General features: G+C 44.6%; 2 protein-coding genes across 6 annotated transcripts in view; one reads left to right on the forward strand and one right to left on the reverse strand.

The window, feature by feature from the left end:
• The window catches only part of CFAP74 (cilia and flagella associated protein 74), a 261,484-nt gene that overhangs the window by 221,002 nt on the left and 12,729 nt on the right, over positions 1–27,753 (reverse strand). For all 5 annotated transcript variants that reach the window (XM_068240650.1, XM_068240652.1, XM_068240653.1 and 2 more), the window contains exons 4-6: positions 22,521–22,664; positions 19,142–19,240; positions 1,172–1,276 (exon numbers count right to left, since the gene is read on the reverse strand). In XM_068240650.1, coding sequence (XP_068096751.1) covers positions 1,172–1,276; positions 19,142–19,240; positions 22,521–22,664 — 348 coding nt within the window. The remainder of the gene's footprint in view (positions 1–1,171; positions 1,277–19,141; positions 19,241–22,520; positions 22,665–27,753) is intronic.
• GABRD (gamma-aminobutyric acid type A receptor subunit delta) overlaps positions 5,125–27,753 on the forward strand; it is a 101,328-nt gene continuing 78,699 nt past the window's right edge. The window contains exon 1 of the mRNA XM_068240659.1: positions 5,125–5,155. The gene's annotated coding sequence lies outside the window, so the exon portion shown is untranslated. The remainder of the gene's footprint in view (positions 5,156–27,753) is intronic.

Below are 27,753 nucleotides of genomic sequence, written 5' to 3' on the forward strand. Positions count from 1 at the left end.
AAGAGTATCTAGAGTCCCTGTATTTACTCAAATATAAACAAATATAAACACTTGGTTTTGTTTCTGTTTTTAGAACACACTAACTCTGTATCTCCATCTTGTGGCCAAAAAGTAAAACCACATCCAAATACCCTATACAGTGGTCCCCAAACTTTTTTGACCCAAGGACCGCTTCAGCATCTGACAATTTTTCCAAAGACCGGGCATATGCAAGCGAATGCGGGGGACGGGGGTGTAATTGCGTGTGTGTGTGTGTGGGGGGGGGGCTTGTTCTACAGGCAGGGTCATTACATAAACACCAGCCCTGACTAACCACTATCTTCATCACCCTCAGCTCTGTCTTCGCACTGCACTAGGGCTGCTGTATAAGCCACCAGTACAAGGTACATTTGGTGTGAAGGGGGGTACTGCCTGAGCTTCCTTATCTACTGGCAGTCATCTGCCTCCCCCTCACTTTTACCCTTCCCTCCACCCCACAGCCACGTTATCCTCCAACCCACACTCACTTCACCCTTTTCTCTTCCCCACACCCGCTTCACACTTTCCTCCACCTCACAGCCACTTTACCCTCCAACCCACACTCACTTCACCCTTTTCTCCTCCTTACACCCACTTCTCTCCTCCCTACACTCACGTTTACTCTTCCATTCTTCTTCGCACTCTAGCTTCCAGCATCAGCTTCTCACCTCTGTCCAGACTGAACTCTGTGGCTGGCAAGAGACCAGGGCGTCCTAGTCATCCTCACTGCTGCCACCTGGTGTCCTTACAGACTGAAAGCATGCTGCATTACAAATAGACGACACTAGATGGCAGCAGTAACAGTGGCTGCAGATGGCTTTTCTCTATAGCCGGAACTTTAGTGACAATTCTCTCTGCACTGTAATGACAGACGGCACGGCCCAGCTCAAAACAGCCTGCGGCCCACTAATTGGCTGCGGCCCAGGGGTTGGGGACCCCTGCCCTATTATACACCTTCCCATAGAAAAATGAAATATATTTTCATTATTTTTAAAAACCCTTGGAGGTCAAGTGGTTAATTATAAATGAATGAGGCTGTGTAAAGTGTCACACCTGATAAGCGTACAATGAGAGGTTGTATGGGCATGTGACTGTACGTCATTAGAGCATAAAGTCAGGTGTGACCAGTGTTACACGGTACAGGTGAACTTACTCATTGTCTTCTAGCATAGTGGCGACCTTGGACTCCACATCTTTCTCACTCATCAGCTCAGTGCTCAGCCGCTTGTGCAGAGCCCGCAGACGGAACACAGCCGCCCTGCAAGATAAAATAATCCTTTGTATTAAAATACAAGATCAAGGATAACAGGGCAATATTTACCTATAGCCACCCGAGCATTCAAAGAAATGTTCAGAGAAATATGAAAGCAGCTTTCCTTATCTTCTAATAAAAAAACACTAGTTTCCTGTCTGTAATACTGATCCTCCAGCAATATCTGCCCTGTCACTCACCTGGGATACTTATACAGACCTAGTGTTTTGTCTTTCCTGGAATGCAATGGCATTTGTATGAGGAGGCCATGAATGGCAACCTATGTGATGTGGCTTTCTAAATTCAAATGTACTTGCAAAGGAGAAGGATATAGACTAGCTAGCATGTCTAAAGAAATATAAAGAATAGACTGCCCTTCCTGAGCGCTCCTGAAAATTCTATCTGTCAAGTAAATCTTGGGACTTCAAATCTTTGACTCCTGAATGTTTCTGGTGTGCATGGTCACTGTAAACCAATTCATATATTGTACTGGAAATTTGGTGTAATCAAGCCCCCATTCACTCTACTAGTGTTTTAACACAAAGTGGAAATGCATTAGAACTGATAGCACGTTAGTCAATAGGCTGCTTCAAGTCTAATTTACTTAAAAAACAAAAACAAAACTGTAGGCAAATTCAATTTTTTTAGCTGTGCTTTTTATCTCAATGCACTTTTAAGCCAACACATATTTAAAATATACAAAAAGCAATGGAAAACATGAATGTAAAAATGCATATGCATTTATAAGTGTTCATGTAGTTATTTCTCTCTTACACCTGCATCAGGCGTGCTGCCACCTGTTCCGTACCAGAATTATTGAGGTAGAGCTGCAGGTATGCGGGGGGGGGGGGGGGTAGTCTAAAAGCACCCTGGGAGAAAAAAGCACAGAGACAACAAGAGCCCTGATGGTGCAGTACATAACAGAGAGTATAATAAGTGAAAAATGTAGAATGCGGTACTCACAAAGGGAGGTTGCAGATGAGCAACCAACCCCTGCAGACAGGTGGAAACAGGCTCCACTGGGGTATCCAGCCCAGCTGGATGCGGTCATGCTCTTGATACAAAACAGCTAAATGGCACAGCCACTAATGAGCCAAATAGAACAGGAAAGGGGCGCCCAGGGTAACAATAAAACTAGGTTAAAAACACATAAAATAGAAAAAAAGTGAGGTAGCTTACCTCAGTGAAGACAAATTTATGTAATTAATGAATTTTAATATGCACCGGGAACGCATTTGGCGGGTCTGTGCCCACTTCCTAAGGCCAAATTAAGTGTCAAAGGGTGATCTGAGCTTCTTAGACTCAGCTCAGAGTACCCTTTTATTCGGCTTGAGGAAGTGGGCATAGACCCACTAAACGCGCTAGCAGTGCATATTAAAATTCATTAATTACATGAACTTGTCTTCATTGAGGTAAGCTAGCTCACATTTTTTTTTCTATTTTATGTGTTTTTAACAGTTTTATTGATACCCTGGGTGCCTTTTTCCCACTTTTGTATTGAGGTAGAGCCACTTTTTCGCTGGGGTCCTGTTTTTGTGTATTTTGTTTTTGTTGTGTAGCTGTAGTTTTAGTTATATTTTTTATGAACTGATGTACAGCTATGCTTATTATTTTGGTGCTTTAAAAACAAGCAGAGTTGTAATAATGTTGTTCTGCGAGAGTGAAAATCATGACACTACCATTGTGTCCACTGTGACAGAATCCGAATTTGGCTCCGTTGCTCACATGCGAAAACTATAGATTATTGATTTCAATAGGCTGCTTCTGGTTTGTCGGAGACGGATGTAGCAGTTTAGTGGAAACAGGGCCTTAAAGTGTACCTGAGACAATCAAATAAAAAAAAAAGTTGTATACATTTCTGTGACCAGCCCCCTTCAGGCTGATCAAACCCTCCTCTGCCACCTGGATCCTCCGCTAGGCTGCCCGGCCACTTCGTAAGTCAGCTCAAGCGCAGTCGGTCGGGTGCGATCCCTCGTCAGCCAGAAACGTTCTGTCCTTGTGGTATTCTGTATGCAGCTATAGTGGAAAGTGGCCTGGCGCATGCTTCAGTTGGAGACCCATGAGGATTGGTCTGTGAGCAGGGCTGGATTTAGGGCAAGGCCACCTAGGCCATGGCCTAGGGCACCACAGGAGCAAGGGCACCAAAGCAGCAGGCTAAATTGGGGGAAGCTTGCAAATGCTGCGATGCAGGGAGATCAGGCGAGCTCCTGACCGCAGTACTCTGGTGCCAGCGGCCTGTGCAGAGGCCACCTTGCTCTCTGTGCATGTTTGCATTGTGGCCAGCGGCTATGGACTTGGGCAGCATTGGAGACGGAAAGGAAGAGGAAGCTTCTGCAGTGGAGACGAGTGGAGAAATGAGTGACGCTCATGGCTGCTGCAGTGTGAAGGCGAGCTGGCTACCTATACTAAGAGGGGGGTGGGAAAATGAGGGATTAATGGAGTCATCTGGCTACCTATACAGGATGGAAAGGGGGAGGGGTCATCTGGCTACCTATACTGGAGGAAAAGGGGAGGGGTCATCTGCCTACCTATACTGGAGGGAAGGGGGGAGGGATCATCAGGCTACCTATACTGTATGGGAGGGGTCATCTCGCTACCTATACCGAAGGGGGGGGGGGGCTGGCGATAGTGGCCTTGGGTGGTAAAGAGTACAAATCCAGCCCTGTCTGTGACCAAGCTGGCAACCACTTGTAGACTACTTGCTTTCTGCATATTACTGTGGGGATGCATGTATCAAAAGCACCAGCCTGAAAGACCTATGCTTATTTTGTAAGCTGCTGCCGAATTACTAAGGAAATTGCCTGTCATCTGTGACTTGCTTGTGCATGGCTGCAACGCTACAGTATCATCCAGGCTGCACAGAAATGTGGACAAAGGAGCACACTTTCAGTACTGTACCTGCATTAAAGTGGGCCTGAACTCTCACACAGGATAGAAGGATAGCATAGAGAAATGCACATTGTATGGATTTAGAGTCTCATCTGTGACAATCACAAGTTGTAATTTGATCACAGCTGAGTCAGGTGGCTGCTACAGCAGAGCTGCTAATTTGTAAATACAGGATGTTATCAATATGTCTGCTTCCATCAAAGTAGGAAGTAGACACATTGCAGATTAATTGCAGGATTTGTATCAGCTGTAACAAAGAAATGTTCATCTTTTAAGGTTAGTATGTTGTTGCTTAGCTTTTAGAGCAGAGAGGAAGTTCTGAGTTCCGGTCCGCTTTAACTGGTGAGACCTATGCTTCCTGTGCAAGCTGTTGTGGGCTTATTGCATGCAAAACCTTGCATATTGAGCACAGTGCCTTTTGATCTAGCTTAGAGGTTGTCTGTTCACTTGCTGAAGCAGTGAAAAGATTTATTTATTGACTGAATTCGGATACAGTACTAAAGTATATCTTATGTGCTTGAGTATGACAATTTCTGATATAGTAAACTACTTTGTCCAGTCCCTTGGAGTGTACTGTAAAGGGATTCTACTGTATAAGAACAATGCAAACAATATTCAGATTTCCCCTATAACTGCCCACTCGATATTCAGCATGACACTTGTATATAGATTTGCAACACCTGCTGGCAGTAATTCACAGTGACTCTTTCTTGTGTTTCTCCTGCTATCTATTGTAAAGGTTAGATCTTACCTCCTGAGTCCTGTCTTTTCACCACGCGACTAAAGCAGATGCTGAGAGGTGTGAAAAGAAGCCTAAAGAAGTGTCAAAGCCCCAATACCTGAGGGATGTCTTCCATCACCTGCAGCATCTGTTTACTGCTTGAAAACCATGGCTACAACATGTTTCATTCTGTATTCAACACAGTACTGCTTCTGCTACAGATGAGTCTCCAGGCAGCTGCTGAGCACAACACACTCATTGTTTTGTGTCATATGGTAAATAACAAATATCTGTTGCTGGTCCCACTTCCATATATGTTTTCTATGCTCAATAAAAATCACATCTTAATATTATGGCCCGTTGCTTGCTGTACAAGAATGGATTGGTAGCTGGCTTCATTTGACTCCGTGTATCATCACTCCCTGACAATGGACAATGATTGGGTAAAATGCATAATTGTGCAGAGCCTATATGGGATAGATGTTTGTTCTCCGAGTCCCGCGGTGATCTTCGCAGGGTGAGCAGTATGCTAAGCGTGTAGATATGGGGTGAGTGGCGCCACTGTTAAGCATAAAAGATTAATGATGGAATGGGGAATCCAGCCTACACAAGATTAAAGTGGAACTTCAGCCTAAACACACATACTGTCATTAAGTTACATTAGTTATGTTAATTAAAATAGATAGGTAATATAATCTCTTACGCACTCTGTTTTAAAAGAACAGGCAAATGTTTGTGATTTTATGGGGGCAGCCATCTTTTTGGTTCCAACTGTCCTGTGTCCAGATCACCCCTCCCAGCTGCGCACGCTAGGCTTCAAATCTCAAATTAAAACAAAAAATTGCGCCAAAACAGCAGGAGAACAACATCAGAATCCCATCATGCTTTGCACAGCATCAGGGGAACAATGCCCGGGAAGATTTATTTGATGGGGCGGAGCTTAGCTTCTGTGCAACTACAAATGAGGCTTGGGTAAGAAAAACAAAGTTCTGATGCTGTGAAACTGTTAAAGAAACACCAAGCCTTTTTCAGTGCTGCTGAGTAGATTTTTAGTTTGGAGGTTCACTTTAACTTACCAACGTGAATGAAGCTACATGCTATTACAGCTTGCTGTGCTTTGCATGTCTGCTGTGAGATTCCCCCACCCTGCTACAATGTACCTTGCATGCAGCTTTGGCTCTGTTTCTGCAATGTGGCTTTTCACACTATTTACATTAGCCTCAATTCTGGTAGAGTTATCAAACAAATTACCTCATTGTAACATTCTCTGGAGATGCAGCTGCGGGCAGTCAGGATACCCCCGCAGCTGCTTCGGTTTCTCTGTCGGGCGTTTCTCCCGTCCCTCCGGCGTCTAGCACACCGAGGAGGGGATTGTCAGTGGCTCATAGGGTGGCTTTGTCACGCGAGTGCGCGCACAGACAGGACCTTTATGCGGGAAGGAGGCGTGTCAGCTGACCTGCCGGTCGGCTGATGTCAGAGGAGACTCTCGGCGTTTCCGATTGGCTGATGGGTTGGGGCGTGGCCGAGGGGTCTCCTCCGCTTCTTAAGCCGTCTGGAGTCACTTGCAAACTGTCTGCTGTTGCGAATGCTTCGTGTTAGCACTCAGACCTTAGATAGATCCGGTGTGCTTTGATCTGGGAGGAAACCAGGGATTTCACACAAGACTAGGATTTATTATTACTATTGTTATTATATTGCTTGATTACCTGTGTATGACTCTGGCTCTCTTCTGACTTCGCTTTCGCTTAACGATTCTGTACTTTAGCCCATCTGATTCTGTTGCTGCCTCTGCCTGAATATCTCTATCCTCTTGCCTGCCGATTTTGTACTGTATCTGCCCGCCTGTTGCCAAACCGATCTGTCTGACCTCTCTACTCACCAGTGAGCCCTTGTCACTGGGGAGGTTCACTACTGACAGTACCCGCCAGCTCCTCTGGGGAGGTTATACCAAACTAATCAGTATTACTGTTGCACCAAGCACTATACACTACTGCTATTATCTTGTTAGCTATACTTGCATTATTGGTGATTCTGCAGATCACCACATAATCAGGTATAGTGTCTGGATTATTGGTGATACTGCAGATCACACAATAATCAGACTTCTGTTTTGCTACAACAGTCGTTACAGAACAGCAGACCAAAAATGTTTATGGAGACACTGTGCACTCAAGTCAAACTGTTGACCACGGCCATTAACGATCTTACCAACACGGTCAACACACAACAGACACAAATTAACCTATTGTCTGAGGTAGTGACTTCAAAAAAACAATGCATCAGTGTCCTCCCCTGTAGTCAGTGAGCCCAGGATGCCTCATCCTGAAAGATTTTCTAGGCACCGGTCTGATTTCCGGAACTTTAAGCATCGTTGCCTATCATATTTTGAGTTACGCCCGGTATCTTCGGGTTCTGAGAGTCAGCGGGTTACTTTTATAAAAAAAAAAACATTATTATCTGGTGATTCGCAGACTTGGGCTTACAGTCTTCCCACTGGTCATGAGGCATTAGCATCCGTTCAAGAATTTTTTTTAAAGCTATGGCAATTATATATGATGATCCCGATTTAGCTATGACTTCAGAGAGAAAGCTCAAAACTCTCCGACAAGGGCATAACACTGTTGAAACATACGCTGCTGAGTTTAGAAAGTGGGTGGTGGCAGCCAGATGGGGGCAGTATGCTTTGTTAGACTGTTTTTTATTGGGATTATCTGATGCTGTTATTGATCTGATGTTAAGCCACCCAGAACCTAAGACAGTGGATGAGGCGGTCTCTTTAGCTGTAAAGATTGTTCGTTATCAAAGGCAGACTCGAGGTAGAGCCCCAGGAAGACCTTCTTCTATCCCCTTCTCTGCTCCTGCCCCTTCTTCTCCTCCTCAGGATGAGCCGATGCAAATAGGACAAGAACTAAAGCTCTCTGAGGTTGAGAAAAACAGGAGACGTACTGAGAGACTCTGCCTGTACTGTGCAGAGAAGGGTCATGTGGTACAAACTTGTCCCAGGAAGGCGGAAAACTCTATTGCCTAGGTGTAGCTGGAGGTACTACCCTAAGCGATTCTGTATTACCTCTAAAGAATAGTCGCTTACTTCTCCCGTGTTCTATCACCTGGGTGTAATGATCCGCTCAGCTGGATGCACTGGCAGACAGCTGTTTGACCATTCCTCTAGTCTGTGGGCTGCAGGTCTCTGGAAGAGAGACCTGTCTTTCCATTACAAGTTTCTGGTCTGTTCTGCTGCTGAGGAATTTGCATACACTCGTTATGCAAATCCTCTGCCTGCCTCCTTTGATGACTGGCAGTATAAAGAGCTATGTTTCCCAGAGTCCTTGGCTGGTCATAAGGGTTAGTCCTGTGGAACACTCTTGGGGCTTGATTCACAAAGCGGTGCTAACCTACTTAGCACGTCTAAAGTCTTTAGGCGCGCTAACCAGGGTGCTAAGTAGGTTAGCACCGGATTTCTCAACCAGATCACGCGCTAACTTTGCGCGCGTAAAGTTTTACGCGCGCAAAGTTTTACGCGCGCTAAGTCCCATAGGCTTTAAAGAGACACTGAAGCGAAAAAAAATATATGATATAATGAATTGGTTGTGTACTATGAATAATTACTAGAAGATTAGCAGCAAAGAAAATATTCTCATATTTTTATTTTCAGGTATATAGTGTTTTTTCTAACATTGCATCACTCTATAATATGTGCAGATTACACAACACTCAGCATTCAAAATGAGTCTTTCAGAGCAGACTGTGAAGTAATGAACTCTCCTCTAGCAGAGGAAAAGTAAACAGTTCAATTACAGTTGAGATAATAAAAGTCAGATAACAGCCCTCTCCACGACTAAGTTAGTTGGAGAGCTTAATAGCTTTTTTGCATAGAGATAACAACTGGAGTTTCTCAACTCTTCCTGTACTGGAAACAATTAGACTGATGTATCTGATCTTAATGTTTTTTTTCTTAGCTGTACTACACATACAAATCATAATATCATCATTTTTTTTCGCTTCAGTGTCTCTTTAATGGGCACTTCGCGCGGTGCGCCCTGCGCTCTGTGCAGTACGCGCGTAAAGTTTTACGCGCATAAAGTTTTGCGCGCGTAAAGTTTTATGCGCGAAAACCTTGTTTAAACGTGCTAAGCGGGTTTTCACAGGCGTGCTAACAGTTAGCACCGCTTTGTGAATCAAGCCTTTGGAGTGTCAGCCTTGCTCTTTGTTTGAAGATTAGCCTAAAGTAATTCCTGGGACTGCACTAGGCAGATTCTCTAGTGCAGTTAGGATTGCATATCTGTTTTGTTTGTCTGTTGCGATTGTCCTGTCCCAGCGGTGGTCGACAGGAAATCGTTCTGTGTGTCTGAGTGCTAACCGGAACAGCGGTTGTTACTGGTAGCCCCTTCTGATCTATCTTGCCTGGATCGCACTCGCCTTGCGCTAGTGCTGTGGATCCTTCTGTCCTGTCTTCCTGGATCGCACTAGCCTCTTGCGCTAGTGCTGTGGATCCTATCTCTCACTTATTCCTGTTTTCGTTTATTTGTCTTGTCTGCTACGAACGCTTGCTGGAGGCTCGGTGAGGTAACCGTTAAGCAAGCGCTCGCGTCCTCTGTTTCATGTTTGTCTGACGGTGGTTAGTTAGGCGTGCTTGTCTCTGTTGTGCTTATCATGCGGAGACTGCGCATAAACGCGTGGACTGTTGCGAATGAGTGCAGTGTTCGCGTTTAGCTAGCGTTTGTTATTTTCCTTATCTTCTCATTGTATGAATTGCTGTGCCTTTGCTACTCTCGAGCTCTGCCTTGCTGTAGCCTTGTGTCACCTCTGGCAATCGCTCCTCTCGCGATTGCGTTCCTACTTCATATCTACTGTTGTGTATGCACCGTCGCGGGTTGGCGCCTAGTTTGGTGCACACACATACAATCTGTCCCTGTGCTCATTCTCTTTCGCAATCGCTTCTCTGGCGATTGCGTTCTACTTGGTTTCCTTTGTTGTGTGTCCGCCGTCGCAGGGTGGCGGCTAGATTGGTGGACATACATACATTCCTCATCTGTGCTTATTCAGTCTTGTGTCGCTGTTAGCGATCGCCATCTCTGGCGATTGCCTTCTCTTCTGTTCTTCATGGTTGTGTATGCACTGTCGCGGGTTGGCGACTAGATTGGTGCTCACACATACCCTCTGTCGCTTTGCTCTCTCTCCTTCAGGGCTATCTTGCCCTGCGTTTCTTCCCTTCGTGCAATTCCTGTCTTGCGTCTGTGGCAGAGCAGAGGAGCTGTTCCTCTGCACTCCACAGCTCCACCTGCCGACAGGAATTTCCCTCTACAGGTGCATTGCACCTTTTGCTGGGTTCCCTCAAATTACACTCCCACAATCGTTACACTGGGAAGATCAAGTCCGGTCTACCCAGGCCTTTATAGACTCGGGTTCTGCAGCAAATTTTATGGATTATGAATTTGCTGTTAAGTTTGGTTTTCCTTTTCTTTCCTTGGGACGTCAGATTGTTGTTACTGCAGTGGATGATTCACCACTGCAGGGCAAACAACCTCTTTCTCACACTCCTGTATTATTGTGTCAAATAGGGGCTTTGCATAAAGAACAGATACAATTCTTTGTACTTAAGATGGCTACCTCCACTGTGATCCTTGGTATGCCGTGGCTTCAAAAACATTCCCCTCAGAATCGACTGGAGTTCTAGGCAATTGTTGAGCTGGTCCTCCTTTTGCCATCATCATTGTATGGAGAAAGTCACAGTATGTGCTACCAAAGTTCAAGTGGAGGGGTTGCCTATTCAGTATTCTGACTTTGCTGATGTTTTCTGTCCCAAGGCGGCAGACAGACTTCCTCCTCATCGAAGTTTTGACTGTCCCATTGAGCTGAGATCAGGTTGTATGCCTCCTAGAGGCCATTTATATAACCTTTCTGGGCCTGAGAAAGTTGCCATGCAGGAGTATATCAAAGAAAACTTGGCCAAAGGTTTCATCCGTCCATCTAGGTCCCCGGCCGGGGCAGGTTTCTTTTTTGTGCAGAAAAAGGACGGTGGCCTTCGCCCATGTATCGATTACAGAGAGTTGAACAAAATTACTGTAAAAAATTGTTATCCTCTCCCTCTGATTGATGACTTGTTCTCTCAGATTACTGATGCGTGGGTCTTCACCAAACTCGATCTCAGAGGGGCATACAACTTGATTTGCATAAGAGAGGGTGACGAGTGGAAGACGGCGCTCAACACACCCGATGGGCACTACGAGTACCTAGTGATGCCCTTCGGGTTGTGCAACGCACCCGCCATCTTCCAGGAGTTGATTAATGAGATCTTTAGGGAGGTTCTGGGGAGGTTCATCCTTGTTTATTTAGATGACATACTCATTTTTTCATCTAATATTGCTGAACACAGGGAGCACGTGAAGTATGTTTTGATAAAACTACGACAGAATTCCTTGTATGCTAAACTCGAGAAGTGTCTTTTTAAAGTTTCTGAAGTTCCCTTCCTGGGGTACATAATCTCCACCGCAGGACTCTCTATGGACCCCAAGAAGGTTTCTGCTGTCCTGGAGTGGCCACAACCTTTGGGGTTGAAGGCACTCCAGTGATTCCTTGGCTTTGCCAACTATTACAGAAAGTTTATCAAAGGATTTTCTTCTGTGGTCTCACCCCTCACTGAGCTTACCAAAAAGGGGGCAGATATCTACAATTGGTCAGCAGAGGCACAGTCTGCATTCTCATCACTTAATAAATTGTTCTGCTCCGCCCCCATTTTGAGACATGTGGACATTACTCTCCCTTTCATTGTTGAGGTGGATGCTTCAGAGATCGGGGTTGGGGCTGTATTGTCTCAGCACTCCGGTCTGCAGGGCAGGTTGCACCCATGTGCTTTTTTTCTCTATGAAGTTTTCTCCTGCCAAGAGAAATTATGACATTGGGAATCAAGAAATGTTGGCCATCAAACTTGCGTTTGAGGAATGGCGACATTGGCACGAGGGGGCTGAACATACTATAACAGTTTATACCGATCACAAGAACTTAGAGTATATTGAAGGGGCCAAACGTCTCAGCCCCAGACAAGCCCGTTGGTCCCTGTTTTTCACAAGATTCAGATTTATTATTACCTACAAACCTGGTAGTAAGAACGTCAAGGCAGATGCATTATCCAGATGTTTTGAGCCCGAGACAATACAGCCCTCGACCCCTGAAGGCATCCTTCCCGAGAAAGTGATTCTTGCTGCTACTGAGACTTGGGAGGATTGGGCTTCTACTCTGAATCCTTATCAGCAGGAGGTTCCTGAAGGGAAACCAGATGGGGTTCTCTTTGTACCACTACAGTTTCGATTAAAAATTCTTCATGTCTTCCATTCTCATAAGAATGCAGGGCATCCAGGGGTTGCCAGAACGCAGGAGCTGCTGGACAGATGTGTTTGGTGGCCATCCATTGTGTCTGATTGTAGTTTGTTGGAGATTGTTCTGTGTGTGCCAGGAGAAAGCCGTCCAGACGTGCTCCTGTAGGTACTCTACAGTCACTACCAGTACCTGAACAACCATGGACCCATTTGTCCATGGACTTTGTGGGTGAGCTGCCCAAATCTGAGGGGAAAACAGTCATTTTGGTGGTAGTCAATAGGTTCAGTAAGATGGCCCATTTTAATCCTCTGGACGGATTTCCCTCTGCTCAAGAACTGGCAGAACTCTTCATTCACCACATTTTCCGGTTGCATGGTATACCGGAGAATGTGGTATCAGATAGGGGAGTCCAGTTCGTCTCCAAGTTCTGGAGGGCTTTCTGTCATCATCTAGGTATGAACCTATCATTTTCCTCCAGCTACCACCCACAGACTAATGGGCAAACTGAAAGGGTTAACCAGTCCCTTGAGCAGTTTCTAAGGTGCTATATGGCAGATGCCCAGTTGGATTGGGTGAAATTTTTGCCATTTGCAGAATTTGCACATAATAACTTAAAGAGTACCTCTTCAGGTTTCTCCCCGTTCCAGGCAGTAACGGGGAGATCACCCAAATTCTCTCCACTGCCAGTAGTGTCATCTCCTTTCCCTGCCCTGGAAGAGTGGCAGGGGGCTTTGAAGGAGATTTGGAATATGGTCAAAAGAAGCCTGGGAAAGGCCTTTCAGACCCAGAAAAAACAGGCAGATAAGAGACGGTCTGTGGAATGGGAATTTGCACCAGGTGACTTGGTGTGGGTTTCTACCCGGCATTTGGTCTTAAAGCAGCCCTCTGCGAAACTGGGTCCCAGATTCATAGGTCCATACCCGGTGTCCAAAAAGATTAATAGTGTCACATATGTCATTTCTCTACCTTCCAGTATGAGAGGTGTTAAAGAGACTCCGTAACAAAAATTGCATCCTGTTTTTCATCATCCTACACGTTCCAAAAGCTATTCTAATGTGTTGTGGCTTACTGCAGCACTTTCTGCTATCACTATCTCTGTAATAAATCAATGTATCTTTCCCCTGTCAGACTTGTCGGCCTGTGTCTGGAAGGCTGCCAAGTTCTTAAGTGTTGTGGTTCTGCTATGAACTCCCCCTTCCTGGCCCCCCTATGCACACTGCCTGTATATTATTTAGATTAGAGCAGCTTCTCTCTTCTCTCTCATCTTTTACAAGCTGGATAAATCGTCCTCTGAGCTGGCTGGGCTTTCACATACTGAAGAATTGCAGACAAGGGCAAAGCTGTTTGCAGGAGAAAAACAAGCAGCCTGAAACTTCAGTGCATGAGAACAGGGGGAAAGAAACACACAAATGATCTCTTAAGATTCAAAAGGAAGGCTGTATACAGCCTGCTTGTGTATGGATGTATTTTCTATGTGTGGACATACTGTACATCAACCTACTTCCTGTTTTGGTGGCCATTTTGTTTGTTTATAAACAAACTTTTAAAAACTGTTTTTAACCACTTTTAATGCGGCGAGGAGCGACGAAATTGTGACAGAGGGTAATAGAAGATGTCCCCTAACGCACTGGTATGTTTACTTTTGTGCGATTTTAACAATACAGATTCTCTTTAAGTCATTCCATGTGTCTCTATTGAAACCTGCTGTGCATGTGGATTCCTTCTACCCCCCCCCCCCCACCCCCTGTGGTGATTGATGGGGAACCTGAGTTTGAGACAGAGCAAATTTTGGACTCTCGGTGGGTGCAATACTCCATACAGTACCTTGTTCACTGGAAGGGGTATGGGCCTGAGGAGAGATCTTGGGTACCAGGGAATCGCATGCATGCGGAGGATCTTAAGGAAAAGTTTCATGAATTACATCCTGAGAAACCAGGTAGACCGTGTCCGGAGTCCACGCCTCAAGGGGGGGGGGGGGGAGGGTACTGTAACATTCTCTGGAGATGCAGCTGCGGGCAGTCAGGATACCCCTGCAGCTGCTTCGCTTTCTCTGTCGGGCGTTTCTCCCGTCCCTCCGGCGTCTACCACGCCGAGGAGGGGATTGTCAGTGGCTCATAGGGTGGCTTTGTCATGCGCACGCGCACACGGACAGGACCTTTATGCGGGGAGAAGGCGCGCCAGCTGACCTGCCGGTCGGCTGACGTCAGAGGAGACTCTCGGCGTTTCCCGTTGGCTGATGGGTTGGGGTGTGGCCGAGGGGTCTCCTCTGCTTCTTAAGCCATCTGGAGTCACTTGCAAACTGTCTGCTGTTGTGAATGCTTTGTGTTAGCACTCAGACCTTAGAATAGATCCGGTGTGCTTTGATCTGGGAGGAAACCAGGGATTTCACACAAGACTAGGATTTATTATTACTATTGTTATTATATTGCTTGATTACCTGTGTATGACTCTGGCTCTCTTCTGACTTTGCTTTCGCTTAACGATTCTGTACTTTAGCCCAACTGATTCTGTTGCTGACTCTGCCTGAATATCTCTATCCTCTAGCCTGCCGATTTTGTACTGTATCTGCCCGCCTGTTGCCAAACCGATCTGTCTGACCTCTCTACTCACCAGTGAGCCCTTGTCACTGGGGAGGTTCACTACTGACAGTACCCGCCAGCTCCTCTGGTGAGGTTATACCAAACTGATCAGTATTACTGTTGCACCAAGCCCTATACACTACTGCTATTATCTTGTTAGCTATACTTGCATTATTGGTGATTCTGCAGATCACCACATAATCAGGTATAGTGTCTGGATTATTGGTGATACTGCAGATCACACAATAATCAGACTTCTGTTTTGCTACACCAATCGTTACACTCATGTGAGGAAATTTACCTCATGAGGTAATGACATTTACCAACTCTGGTAGGTTTTAGTCATGTTTTACCTCATGAGGTAAAGTATGAGGTCATTTGCATTAATTTTACCGAAAATAGCTATTCTCATGGAAATTAGGGGGCATGTTAGCACATCATTTACCGATCAGTTTAAGTCCTGCCTGTACCTGGGGGTAAAGTCAATTTGTATGCATTTTGCAGTTTTTAGTGGAGTTCCTATTGCTGTTTTAGTGGACTTCCTATTCAGGCTGTGAAATAGAAAAGAATAGTAGAAATAAAACTCAAAATATTTACTGGATTTTTAGAAGGGATTCCTATAAATATACTTTTCATAGGTTACTACATAATCAAATACACCTTCCCCCCTCAAAAAAAAAAAAAAAAAAGACTTCCAAAGGACTATCCTAACGTATGGAAGACAATTAAAGACTACTACTTATTTACTGCATTCTTACTGCTGAAATACCTCATGTTTTACCTCACTTTATGCATTTACCTCATGTTTTACCTCATGTTCGGAAATGGAGAAAAATCTTTCAGAATTGCTAAAAAAAAAGAGAGGAAAATACCTCATGAGGTATTTTACCTACAAAAAAATATTTACCACACATAGCTACCAGAATTGAGGCCATTGTGTTGGGATTGCTACGCAGTTGCAACGCAACAGAGCAGAAAAGTCTGATAAGATTAGCTGCATGCTTGTTTCTGGTATGATTACGACACTACTGCAGCCAAATAGACCAGCAGGGCTACCAGGCAACTGGTATTGTTTACAGGACTTCTGAGCCGAGGGGGATTAAACAAATATTACTGACCTGGGCTTCTTCCAGCCGCTATCAGACGTCTCAGTCCTTCACCGCAACCCTGCTGGCAGGTCGAATCTTCTGCGCCTGCCCGTGCGTTCACAAATGCTCGCGCAGGCGCACAAGGGCGGACCCTCTGGCGGGGTCGTGATCATTACGGGTGGCCAGAGTGGTCCCTAGATATGCAATTGTGAAACACAATCAGAAAACCGATTGATTGTGTTTCTTCACGAATCGATTGCGTTTCTTCACGGTTCGTCCGTGACAGTTAAAACCAAGGTATGCAGAATGCCATCTTTGAATGCACAGCATGTTGAACCTTGAAACAGATGGGCTACATCAGAGAGAAGACTAAATCAGGTGCCACTCCTGTCCCCTAGGAACAGGAAATTGAGGCAACGACTTGCACAGGCTCACCAAAATTGGACTAAACAAGCCTGGAAAAATGTTGCCTGGTCTGATGATTCCCAATTTCCACTGCAACATTCAAATGGTAGGGTTAAAATTTGGCATAAACAACATGAAAGCATGGATCCATCCTGCCTACAACAGTTCAGGGTAGTGGTGGCGGTGTAATGGAGTGAGGATGGCTTTCTTGCCACACTTTAGTATCAATTGAGCATTGCTTAAAGACCACAGCCTACCTGAGCACTGTTGCTGACCAAGTTCATCCCTTCTTTACGCCAGTGTACCTATCTTCTGATGGCTACTCTATGGATAATGCGCCATATCACAAAGCTCAGATTATCTCAAACCGGTTTCTTAAACAGGATAATGAGTTCCCTGTACTCCAATGGCTTCCTCAGTCACCAAAATCACAATCTGCTAGATCACCTTTAGCATGTGGTGAAACAGTTACAGGATATTCACATCACTGATGTGCAGTCACAGTCAACAAATTAGTAGCAACTGTATAATGCTATCATTTCAATATGGACCAAAATCTCTGAGCAATGTTTCCAGCACCTTTTTGAATATATGCCATTAAGAATTAACACAGCTCTGAAGGCAAGGGTACTACCTGGTAAAAGCAAGATGTATCTAATAAAGATGCCAGTGAGTGTACAGTACATGTCCAAGGTTAGATAACAGGGGAGAACCCGATTGTTCTTATACTCTCCTAAATTTGTTTATAATTGTGATAAGAATTTTTGCAGCACACACAGTCTAAATCTTGGCCTAGTATCTCCATGCAGTTCTTAAAGGGGAATTGTCACGAAAATCTTAAAATTTAAAACACATACAAATAAGAAGTACAATTCTCCCAGAGTAAAATGAGCCATACATTACTTTTCTCCTATGTTCCTGACCCTTACAATAAGAAGTAGAAATCTGTCATTACCGACAGATTTTGGGCTAGCCCATTTTCTCATAGGGGGGTTCTCAGGGTTTTCTTTATTTTTAAAAGCACTTAGTGAATGGCAGTTGCTCCATCGAAAAGCCAAAATAGTGTACAGAGAGCAGGTAGGCTGGCCAGCATTTTTGTTTACATTTTTTTCAGGGAATGTCTTTATAAAGAATAAAGTCCATGCTGAGAATCCCCTATGGAGAGATGGACTAGCCAAAAAACTTTTGGTAATGTCTGATTTCTACCACCTACTGTGAGTGACAGCAACATAGGAGAGAAGTAATTTATGGCTCATTTTACTCTGGGAGAAATGTACTTCTTGTTTGTATGTGTTTTAAATTTTAAGATTTTCGCGACAGTTCATCTTTAAGTTCTACCTGTGTTTGCTTGTACTCAGGGCCGTAACTACAGTGATCAGAGAAAATGGAGCTATGCATCCACCTTCCAATTGTGACGTGCCACGATCAATCTGGCAGCACTCTGGATCATCAATCGAAATACTGTAAAAGAAATGGACCGGCACCGTTAACTTATTATGCTATTTTATTCTTAAAGGAACACTATCGGTTAACGTGTTTTTTAACCTAGGATTGAGAGAGTTCCTGAAGTTCTGGTAAATAATGATGTATACATTTCACTTGCTTATCTCTTTTGTTTACTGTATCAAATTCCTTTCACTTTTAACTGACGACAAGTCTGCTCTAATCTGATGGCAGAGTGAACCATGAGGGGAGGGGAATTTCCTCACAGTGCATCTGTTAACCCTGTGTGTGTGAGCGAAAGTCCTGTGTCTCTGAATGAAGTGTCTGAAGAGAGCAGAGGAAATGTAACTTGTTATAAACATTTGTAATTGTCTGTGACACCACAGCTTTTCATACTTTTTTTTGCTTTCAGAGAAAAATACTCTGTAGTCTAATATGCAAATGAACAACACTCGCTGTGCATTTAAGCAGACACCCCTTTTAAGAATTATATGTTCCAATAGACCTAAACCCTACACACAATGAATTAAAGCTTTTGCCTCTGATATTTAACATGAAAAATAGGAAAATGTTTACACAGCTACTTAGACATTATTTGTACATTGTCATTTTAGAACACTTGGTTTTATAGTGTTCATTTAAATATATCACATACAGTGATCAATACCAACGTTTTTGAGCGCATAGCTCCTTTGTCAAACTCAGCTGCATGTGGTCTGTCTGTCAGTAACTACCGGTACATTAATTCAGAGCAGCCCCTGCAATCGCAAGGGGGCCCAGAGCTGTAAGGGGGATCCAAATACTATTTCACTCCCTCCGATAAAGGTGTCCATCCTTCCGATCAAGTGTTTTTGTGGCTACAATTGTTATGGGTGTGAGGATAACAATGTCCACACCTGCTTTATGACATTTGCAAAATGGGTCCCAAGGCTGTGACGGTCACCAGGGGTAGGCAAGAGGAAGGGCGTGAACAGTTTTAATGGGAGGCCCTAAGATTTGTAGTTAAACCAGTGCATGTGCTGCCTACAGATACCCCCCAGTTTCTTTTCACACCTAGAACACAAATTGGCACGTTAATTAGCTGCGCCTTCAAAAATGTATCTGTAGAATGAGAAAGGGTATAGGATTGCAAGCGCCTTTGCTCTGTGTACACTGTATTGTGCTGTGGAAAACATGTGATTTAGAAATGCATACATGTAATTAGTGGGCCTAAGTGATTTGGCAAAATGGCTGAACGTTGGCGGTTGCTAGCAACTGTGCTGGATATAGTGTGAACCTTCTCCGTTGTATTACTTTCAGTTTTATAGCTCTATAAAATAATGTTTGACACTAGAATTCTACAAAAATGATAAATCTGGTAGCCAAGCAGCTGTATAGAACTGCAGCCTTTTATTATGCAAGCTGTATTTCCATAAGTCAAACTCCTGCTTACATGTTGTTAGCCTGTTGTTCCGCCTGAATCTCCATCTCCACGCTATACTTCTGTTGTTCCAGAGACTCCATCCTCTGTCGGCATGCACTGAGCTCTTCCCTAAAACAAAGATCATATAAATTTTATAAGATGGATCCTCACATTCAGCATCTTATTTCCAGTCCATGTAATCAATCCCTAGATACTTCAGCATATTTAATTCATAAATATCCTTCAACAGACACTGTACTTCCCCAGCGTACACAGCTTTACAGATGGTGAATATTAGTGTGGTTACTTCTAGCAAATAGGCATTAGCACAATATCTAAGGCACTTTCATTTTTGACATCTGAATATTAAATGGCTGGAACTTCATCATCTGGTCATATGTGACTCCTAAATTGCTACCAGATATGATATGCTCGTATCTGAAAGGAATGTTGGCTCTTTCTTTTTCAATTATCTTTTTATTGTTCAAAAAGAATAAAGAAACAAATATTGAACATATATCAACATCGAATATGCAACAGCAACAGTCATGCTTGGAGGATATTATCCAGAGAATAACAACAAAACAGTGATAAGACAGAATATCGTATACCAATATAATAACTTTAAATGTAAACAGGTATTGAAGAGAGTTAGGGCCCTTTTCCACTAGCAATCGCTAGCGTTCATGCTGAACGCTAGCGATTGCTGAATCGCAAAATGCAGGAAAGTTCCGGCGATTGCTTTCACGATTTTGCTATGCTGTAGTGTGCATAGCAAAATCGCGGCAAATATCGCTCCGCAGCGCAATCGCGTTTGAGGCAAAAACGAATTCCGGTAGTGGAAATAACTTACCGCGATTCCTATGTTATTTAGCAAACCGTAACGATTTAAAAAATCACTAGCGGTTTGTGATTTCGTGATTCAGCATCGCAAACGCCGCTGGTGGAAAAGGGCCCTCAGTGTTACTGGGAAATATTTGAAGCCGACCATACTGTCCAAGGATCCCATATCAAGTCAAACTGGGGAGAAGTCTCTCGAATTGTTGCAGTGATTTTTTCTAACCCATATATACTTTGTATTCTGTTTATAAGTTCGCTTCTTTGTATTCTGTTTATAAGTTCGCTTCTGGAGGGAGGGCGGGATTTCCAAGTCTTAGCAAGTAAAGCTTTTGCAGCATTACAAATTTGTCCCAGGAGCTTGTTCTGGGGTTTGGAGATTTGAGGATAGGGCCTATGGAACAGAGCCGACCATGGATCTGGTTGGATTTTACCTATCTAATACTGCAGATGCAAGTGAATAACACATATCCCAAAAATCCGCTACCAAAGAGCATGACATGTTGGCTCTTTCTTGATGCTGGCAGCCAACAATAACATTTTAACCTACCAGTACCTTAAAGCCCCTGTCCAAGCTAAAATTGTATTAACCTGATTGCCTCCTCACCCTTCCACTAGACTAGCAATAGTAGAATAAGAAAGTCCCTGAAATAGAGACAAGAAAAGACGAGCAACAAAATGGATTAGAGGGATGAAAGGTCTCACTTACCAGGAAAGGTTAGATAAAAAGTGAGGAAGGACCCCAAACCCATTTTACAGAGGGATATACCACCACGGGCAGTGAAATCTCAGAACAGGAATCAATAGAACCAATCAATGATGTCAGGTGAGGTTACAGTTCATGAACAGATGAATATTTTGAATTTGTCTAACTTTGAGTTAAAGCAATCACATAGGATGCTCCTAGACAAGGGACTGTCTTTCTGACCTGTGTGCCATTGAGACTACTTTGAGGTCTATAAGGACCTTAGATTGTTCCTGCACAGGGTCCTGTTTAAGGGCATGTGGGCAAGAAAAACATCAGTAACAAAACAAGTGGAACCAGAGGGGGCAGAAATAGATCTTACAGTGGCGGACAGACAGACCCTTGTAGAACTGGAGGCTTTATTGGACTTGAATGTGATGGACAGACAGTGAGGAAATTGAGTCTCAACTGGTTACATATACAAATCTGAGGCCAAAATAGAGGTAATTTCCACCCCTATCCCTGAATCCCCACCTTAGAACATTTGGTGAGGAAGTAGAACAAGATTTGAGATCTTTGAATTGGCGCCTTCCAGTGAGGGATAATTTATCACCTGAGGAGATGCAGGCAATCAAAGATCTGAAACGTGCAGATTGATTTATATTAAAGTGACAAGGATGGAAATATGGTGTTGTGGGGAGGGAATTGTACCTCAATGAGGTCTATAGGCAACTAGTAGACACAGAAGTATATAAAAAACTGACAAATTACCCATTTTCTGACATGGTAAAGAGACTGAATGGCCAACTTGATAAAGCACTACAAGAGGAGGCAATAAACATGATGAGTGGAGATACATGAAGGTGATCAATTATCGGGTACCAGTATTGTATCTCATACCAAAAGTCCACAAGAATGTGGAGTGTCCACCTGGGAGACTGATCGTGTCCGCCATAGGTGGGCCATTTGATAAGGTAGCTACCTTCTTGGATACTAGTTTGAAACAATTGGTAAAGCATCTACCTTCATACGCACGAGATACGGGATATGTATTATATCCATTGAAGGATCTGAGAGTAAATACAGCTGATTTGTTGGCAGAATTAATGTTGAAGGATTGTATACTTCAATTCCACATCATGTGGGACTACAAGCAGTGCATTTTTTTCTGAGAAATGTTGGGGTGTACAATGCGCTAGATGCCAACTCATCATAGACCTCTTTGAAATGGTGTGTAATTGTTTGAAATTTGATAGGACCTATTACTGCCAGATCAGTCGATGCACGGCGTGCGCCCCGGCCTATGCTTGCCTCCATTTGGGCACGACTGGAGGAGTATGTAAATATGGCTTTTGGGGCGCATATCGCGTCCTGGATTAGATTTATCAATAGCGCTTTCATGGTCTGGCGGGGTACAAGAGAGGAATTGGCAGTATTCCTTGACCATTTAAACATGAATGACAGAAACATAGTGTTGACTCATACGGAAGATAGAGTGGACATTAGTTTTCTGGACTTGTTATTTAGGGAAGAGGATGAAAAGCTTAAAACATTGACCTTTAGAAAGCCTACGACTGGCAACACATTGCAACAAGCCTCTAGTTTCCATTCTCCATCACTCCTTAAGGGAATACTGGTGGGACAACTACTGCGGGTACGCAGGAATTGTACGGAGGATGAGGACTATAACAGAGAGGCAGAAGCAATGTGTGGGAGGGTTATAAGATGGGAGTATGACCAAGAGACATTGGATAAAGCAAGGATAACCATATACCAGGTATTTAAATTAAGCGCCAGTATCTATTGACTACAGAGGCATAGATATACAGTAGAACTGCTAATGTTAAACTAAACTTATAGTCAGCATAATCTATAAATATTTCTTACCTGATTTTCTGAAGCATTAACTCCTTCTCCTGTTGAAAACTGTCTAGTTGGTTCAGTTTTTTACGCAGTCGAAACATCTGAACTTTATTAAGATGGCTTGAACCCTTAACCAACTCTTCCTGGTCTGTGTACTGCTCAGTTGACCTGAAAAGAGAATACACATATTAAAATAAAATAAATGTAATACCATTTTATTTGAGTTTAATTCAGCTACTTTGCTACCCATGAGTTCCAGGGCAGAAACTTTTTATTGCAAAAGATAGCAATAACACATCTATACAATATAATTTGTTAAGGCAAGATGGTACCTACAGTACCTTACAGGTTTCAAAGTACAATGATAATGCAGTAGTACGACAATATGGAATGAGCAGGTGTATACAGTCATAACATTCTATTAACAGATATGGAACATTTCAAAGGCCTCATAACTACCGGCAGAAGGAATATTATGCACCAGTTTCCTGGCCCTTGGGTCCGGTGCGAAAGGCTCACATAGAGTCGCACCCAACTCCAACCCGGAGGACAATAGAACTAGCCCCTGGGGCATATAAGATATCCGGGGTTGAAAGATTGTTTTTAAACCACCCAAGGGATCTTCCCCTGTGGCATGGTTCAGAAACCTACCATTGGCTCCACCTACGAACAGAGAGGAGATGACTAATAACAACATTGTTCATTAAAGAGGAACCAGCAAGGTCAGGAAAAATGAATTTGAGAGAAAAAGGAAATGAAGAACAGTGTTAGAAAAACAAGAGTAAGAGAGAAAGGTGCCGAACGGAGGAAAAAGAAGAACTGTGGACCTGTCTAAATGCTGTGCAAGGTATCAGTTGTCTTCATATAGAGTTTCGGTGTCCATCGGGGAGGTTATGCACTAAATGAGGCTATACCACGGTCAGATCAAGGATGGTGTTTTACATAGTCATCATAGTAAGATGACATGGTTGCTTTATATCGTCCTGAATTGCTTTAATTCTGACAAAAAACAAAGCGTGGCTCAATCTGGATTTGAATTGTTCTATACTAAGAGACCACTTCATTATTTTTTATTTATACAGCGCCAACATCTTCCTTAGCGCTGTGCATAGTTCAAAACCAATATTGCAGAACATAAATACATGAGAAGGTCAAGACACTTTACGATTGTGACAATCCAGCAATACAAGTACAAATACATACATAGTTGTTGTATGCTTTGAGATATTACCAGGATTGGTACACATACAATACATTACAACAAAATAAGAAACAATAGGAGGAGGTCCCTGCCCTTGTAGGTGGTAAAATTGGTCAGTGAATGGCCAATCATAATTAAAGGGAAATATACCAGGCTTTAGATGCTTGAATTATTGTTTTATTATTAAATTGTTTACATGCTTACTGATGTGAGTTAAGGGTGCGAACACGAATCCAAATTTGCGTGGGCAATGATTGCCCAATTTTAACCCATCCCCCCACACCATATAGTAGGAGAGATTGCCTACACAATCTATTCATAGTATTCAAACTCTTTCGGTCTTCATACTACATGCTACATGGAAGTGGTAAAATTGGCCATTCATTGGCTAATTAAAACTGGATGTGTGTACCCACACTAAAGTCTGGCACATTCTTTTAATTATGATTGGCCAATCACTGACCAATTTTATCACCTCCGTGTAGTATGGGGATCAACAGATAATGAATACTATGAGCAGATTGTGTGGGTAAAATTGGTCAGTGATTGGCCAATCATAATTGAAAGTGTTTACCAGGCTTTAGAGTACGGACCAATGTGAAGGACAGAACCTTGTCACGGAGGACTAACTTCAGGCAAAAACACTGCAGCATTTTTTGAGCCGAATAATGTTATTTTTCATCTTCTTTTCCACTGTTTGTGTCATGGTTGCTGTATGTGTGTTTAGTGAGTGCAAAAGGGTTAAATTTGGTTTGCATTTGACTTGGCCACATCCCTTGGCACCTGTCCTTCCTCTGTTTAAGGTCTCTGCAGTAGTAGCATGACTACACTTGCTTGTTAGTACAGTAGAATCCCTTTATAGTAAACTCCAACGGACAAGGAAGAAGTAGTTTATTATAACAGAAGTTGTACATTGTATATTTATACAGATGCAATTGCTGGGACCTGAGGACTAAGTTTACTATATCCAGAGTAGAGATGGCTCGAAACTCAGATTTTTGGTTTGCGAACATCGAACGCGAACTTCCGCAAAAGTTTGGTTCGCGCAAACTTTCGCGAACCGCAATAGACTTCAATGGGGAGGCGAACTTTGAAAACTAGAAACATTTATGCTGGCCACAAAAGTGATGGGAAAGTTGTTTCAAGGGGTCTAACACCTGGAGGGGGGCATGGATGAGTGGGATAGACGGCAAAAGTCCCAGGGAACAATCTGGATTTGACGCAAAGCAGCGTTTTAAGGGCAGAAATCACATTGAATGCTAAATTGCAGGCCTAAAGTGCTTTAAAACATCTTGCATGTGTATACATCAATCAGGGAGTGTAATTAGAGTACTGCTTCACACTGACACACCAAACTCACTGTGTAACGCACCGCAAACAGCTGTTTGTGTAGTGACGGCCATGCTGGACTGGTGCGTGCGCATCATGGGCAGACTGAAGGCATGGTTGTTTTCAAGCCCATATGGTCGGGCTGAGGTAGCTGAATGACAGAATAACAGTGACTGAGTGGGCAGCTGATCGAATTTGGTCTGTCCACAATGAAGCAACAACCTTATTATTTATCTTCTTGGGTCAGGTGTGCCCCCCAACCCCAACACTCATATAGCTGGCGGTCATTGCTTCATTTTGATATGTAAGCCCCTTCACTGCGGCAAGGTAACGATCACGAAGGGGAATTGCCACATGTACATGCAGTGGCGGACACAGCCAGCAGTGGGCCCCTGTGCAAAATTGTAATTGTGGGCCCCCTACGACCTGCGGCGCGCTCAGCGCACCGCGGCAAAATATGGGCGTGGCTACAACCTGCGAAGCGCGCCGCGTCAAAAAATAGGTGTGGATAGAACCTGCGGCGCGTTAAAAATGGGCGTGGCAATGACCGGATGAGGGCGGAGCTAACTGTAACTTAAAGCGGACCCGGGGTGAGGGTTTATTTCCTTTTAAACAATACTAGTTGCCTGGCGGCCCTGCTGATCTATTTGGCTGTAGTAATAAACTGAATTACACCAGCAACAAGCATGCAGCTAATCTTCTCAGTTCTGACAATATTGTCAGAAACCCCTGAACCGCTGCATGCTTGTTCAGGGTCTATGGTTGAAAGAATAAGAGGCAGAGGACCAGCACGGCAGCCAGGCAACTGGTATTGCTTAAAAGGAGAGAAATATGGCAGCCTCAAGATTATTCTCACCTCAGGTTCCCTTGAAAAGTGCAACGCAAAGGCAGTGGGCCCAAGTTTTGGTGACCCTTTCCCCAGAAAATTCACATAATTGTGCAGGTTTTCTCAAGAAAATACACATCATGTCGGCAGATATGCCCAAAAAATATGTGCAATCATGTCGGCAGATATGCCCAGAAAATACGTGCAATCATTTCGGCAGATATGCCCAAAAAATATGTGCAATCATTTCGGCAGATATGCCCAGAAAATACGTGCAATCATTTCGGCAGATATGCCCAGAAAATATGTGCAATCGAGTCGGCATATATGCCCAGAAAATACGTGCAATCAAGTCGGCAGATATGCCCAGAAAATACGTGCAATCAAGTCGGCAGATATGCCCAGAAAATACGTGCAATCATGTCGGCAGATATGCCCAGAAAATACATGCAATCATGTCGGCAGATTTGCACAGAAAATACATGCAATCATGTGGCAGACCTGCCCAGAACATACACCTGCTAATATAAATAAAAAAACAAAAACATTTACTCACCTACAGCAGCATACCTCCTGTCCCAGCCTCCATCCGGCGCGCAGCTCCCATGGGTGGTTGGGTGGATAGGTAGCCTGGTGGGTGGGTGAGTGGGTGGGTGAGTGGGTTGGTAGCCTGGTGGGTGGGTAGGTAGCCTGGTGGGTAGGTAGCCTGGTGGGTGGGTTGGTAACTAGCCCGGTAGGTAGGTAGGTAGGTAGGTAGGTAGCCTGGTGGGTGGGTAGGTAGGTAGCCTGGTGGGTGGGTGGGTAGGTAGGTAGGTAGGTAGCCTGGTGGGTGGGTAGCCTGGTGGGTGGGTTGGTAACTAGCCCGGTAGGTAGCCGGGTGGGTGGTTAGGTAGGTAGCCTGGTGGGTGGGTAGGTAGGTAGCCTGGTGGGAGGGTAGGTAGGTAGCCGGGTGGGTGGGTAGCCGAGTGGGTGGGTAGGTAGCCTGGTGGGTGGGTTGGTAACTAGCCCAGTAGGTAGCCGGGTGGGTGGTTAGGTAGGTAGCCGGGTGGGTAGGTAGGTAGCCGGGTGGGTAGGTAGGTGGGTGGGTAGGTAGGTAGGTAGGAAGCCTGGTGGGTGGGTAGGTAGGAAGCCTGGTGGGTAGGTAGGAAGCCTGGTGGGTGGGTAGGTAGCCGGGTGGGTAGGTAGGTAGGAAGCCTGGTGGGTGGTTAGGTAGTCGGGTGGGTAGGTAGGTAGGAAGCCTGGTGGGTGGGTAGGTAGCCGGGTGGGTAGGTAGGTAGGAAGCCTGGTGGGTGGTTAGGTAGTCGGGTGGGTAGGTAGGTAGGAAGCCTGGTGGGTGGGTAGGTAGCCGGGTGGGTAGGTGGTTAGGTAGCCGAGTGGGTAGGTAGGTAGGTAGCCTGGTGGGTGGGTAGGTAGCCGGGTGGGTAGGTGGTTAGGTAGCCGGGTGGGTAGGTAGTCAGGTGGGTGGTTAGGTAGGAAGCCTGGTGGGTGGGTAGGTAGCCGGGTGGGTAGGTAGGAAGCCTGGTGGGTAGGTAGGAAGCCTGGTGGGTGGGTGGGTAGGTAGCCGGGTGGGTGGGTAGGTAGCCGGGTGGGTGGTTAGGTAGGAAGCCTGGTGGGTGGGTAGGTAGCCGGGTGGGTAGGTAGGAAGCCTGGTGGGTAGGTAGGAAGCCTGGTGGGTAGGTAGGAAGCCTGGTGGGTAGGTAGGTAGGAAGCCTGGTGGGTGGTTAGGTAGTCGAGTGGGTAGGTAGGTAGGAAGCCTGGTGGGTGGGTAGGTAGCCGGGTGGGTAGGTGGTTAGGTAGCCGGGTGGGTAGGTAGCCTGGTGGGTGGGTAGGTAGCCGGGTGGGTGGTTAGGTAGTCGGGTGAGTGGTTAGGTAGGAAGCCTGGTGGGTGGGTAGGTAGCCGG

The sequence above is a fragment of the Hyperolius riggenbachi genome, chromosome 6, assembly GCF_040937935.1.
Source record: "Hyperolius riggenbachi isolate aHypRig1 chromosome 6, aHypRig1.pri, whole genome shotgun sequence".
NCBI classification, from domain to species: Eukaryota; Metazoa; Chordata; class Amphibia; order Anura; family Hyperoliidae; genus Hyperolius; species Hyperolius riggenbachi.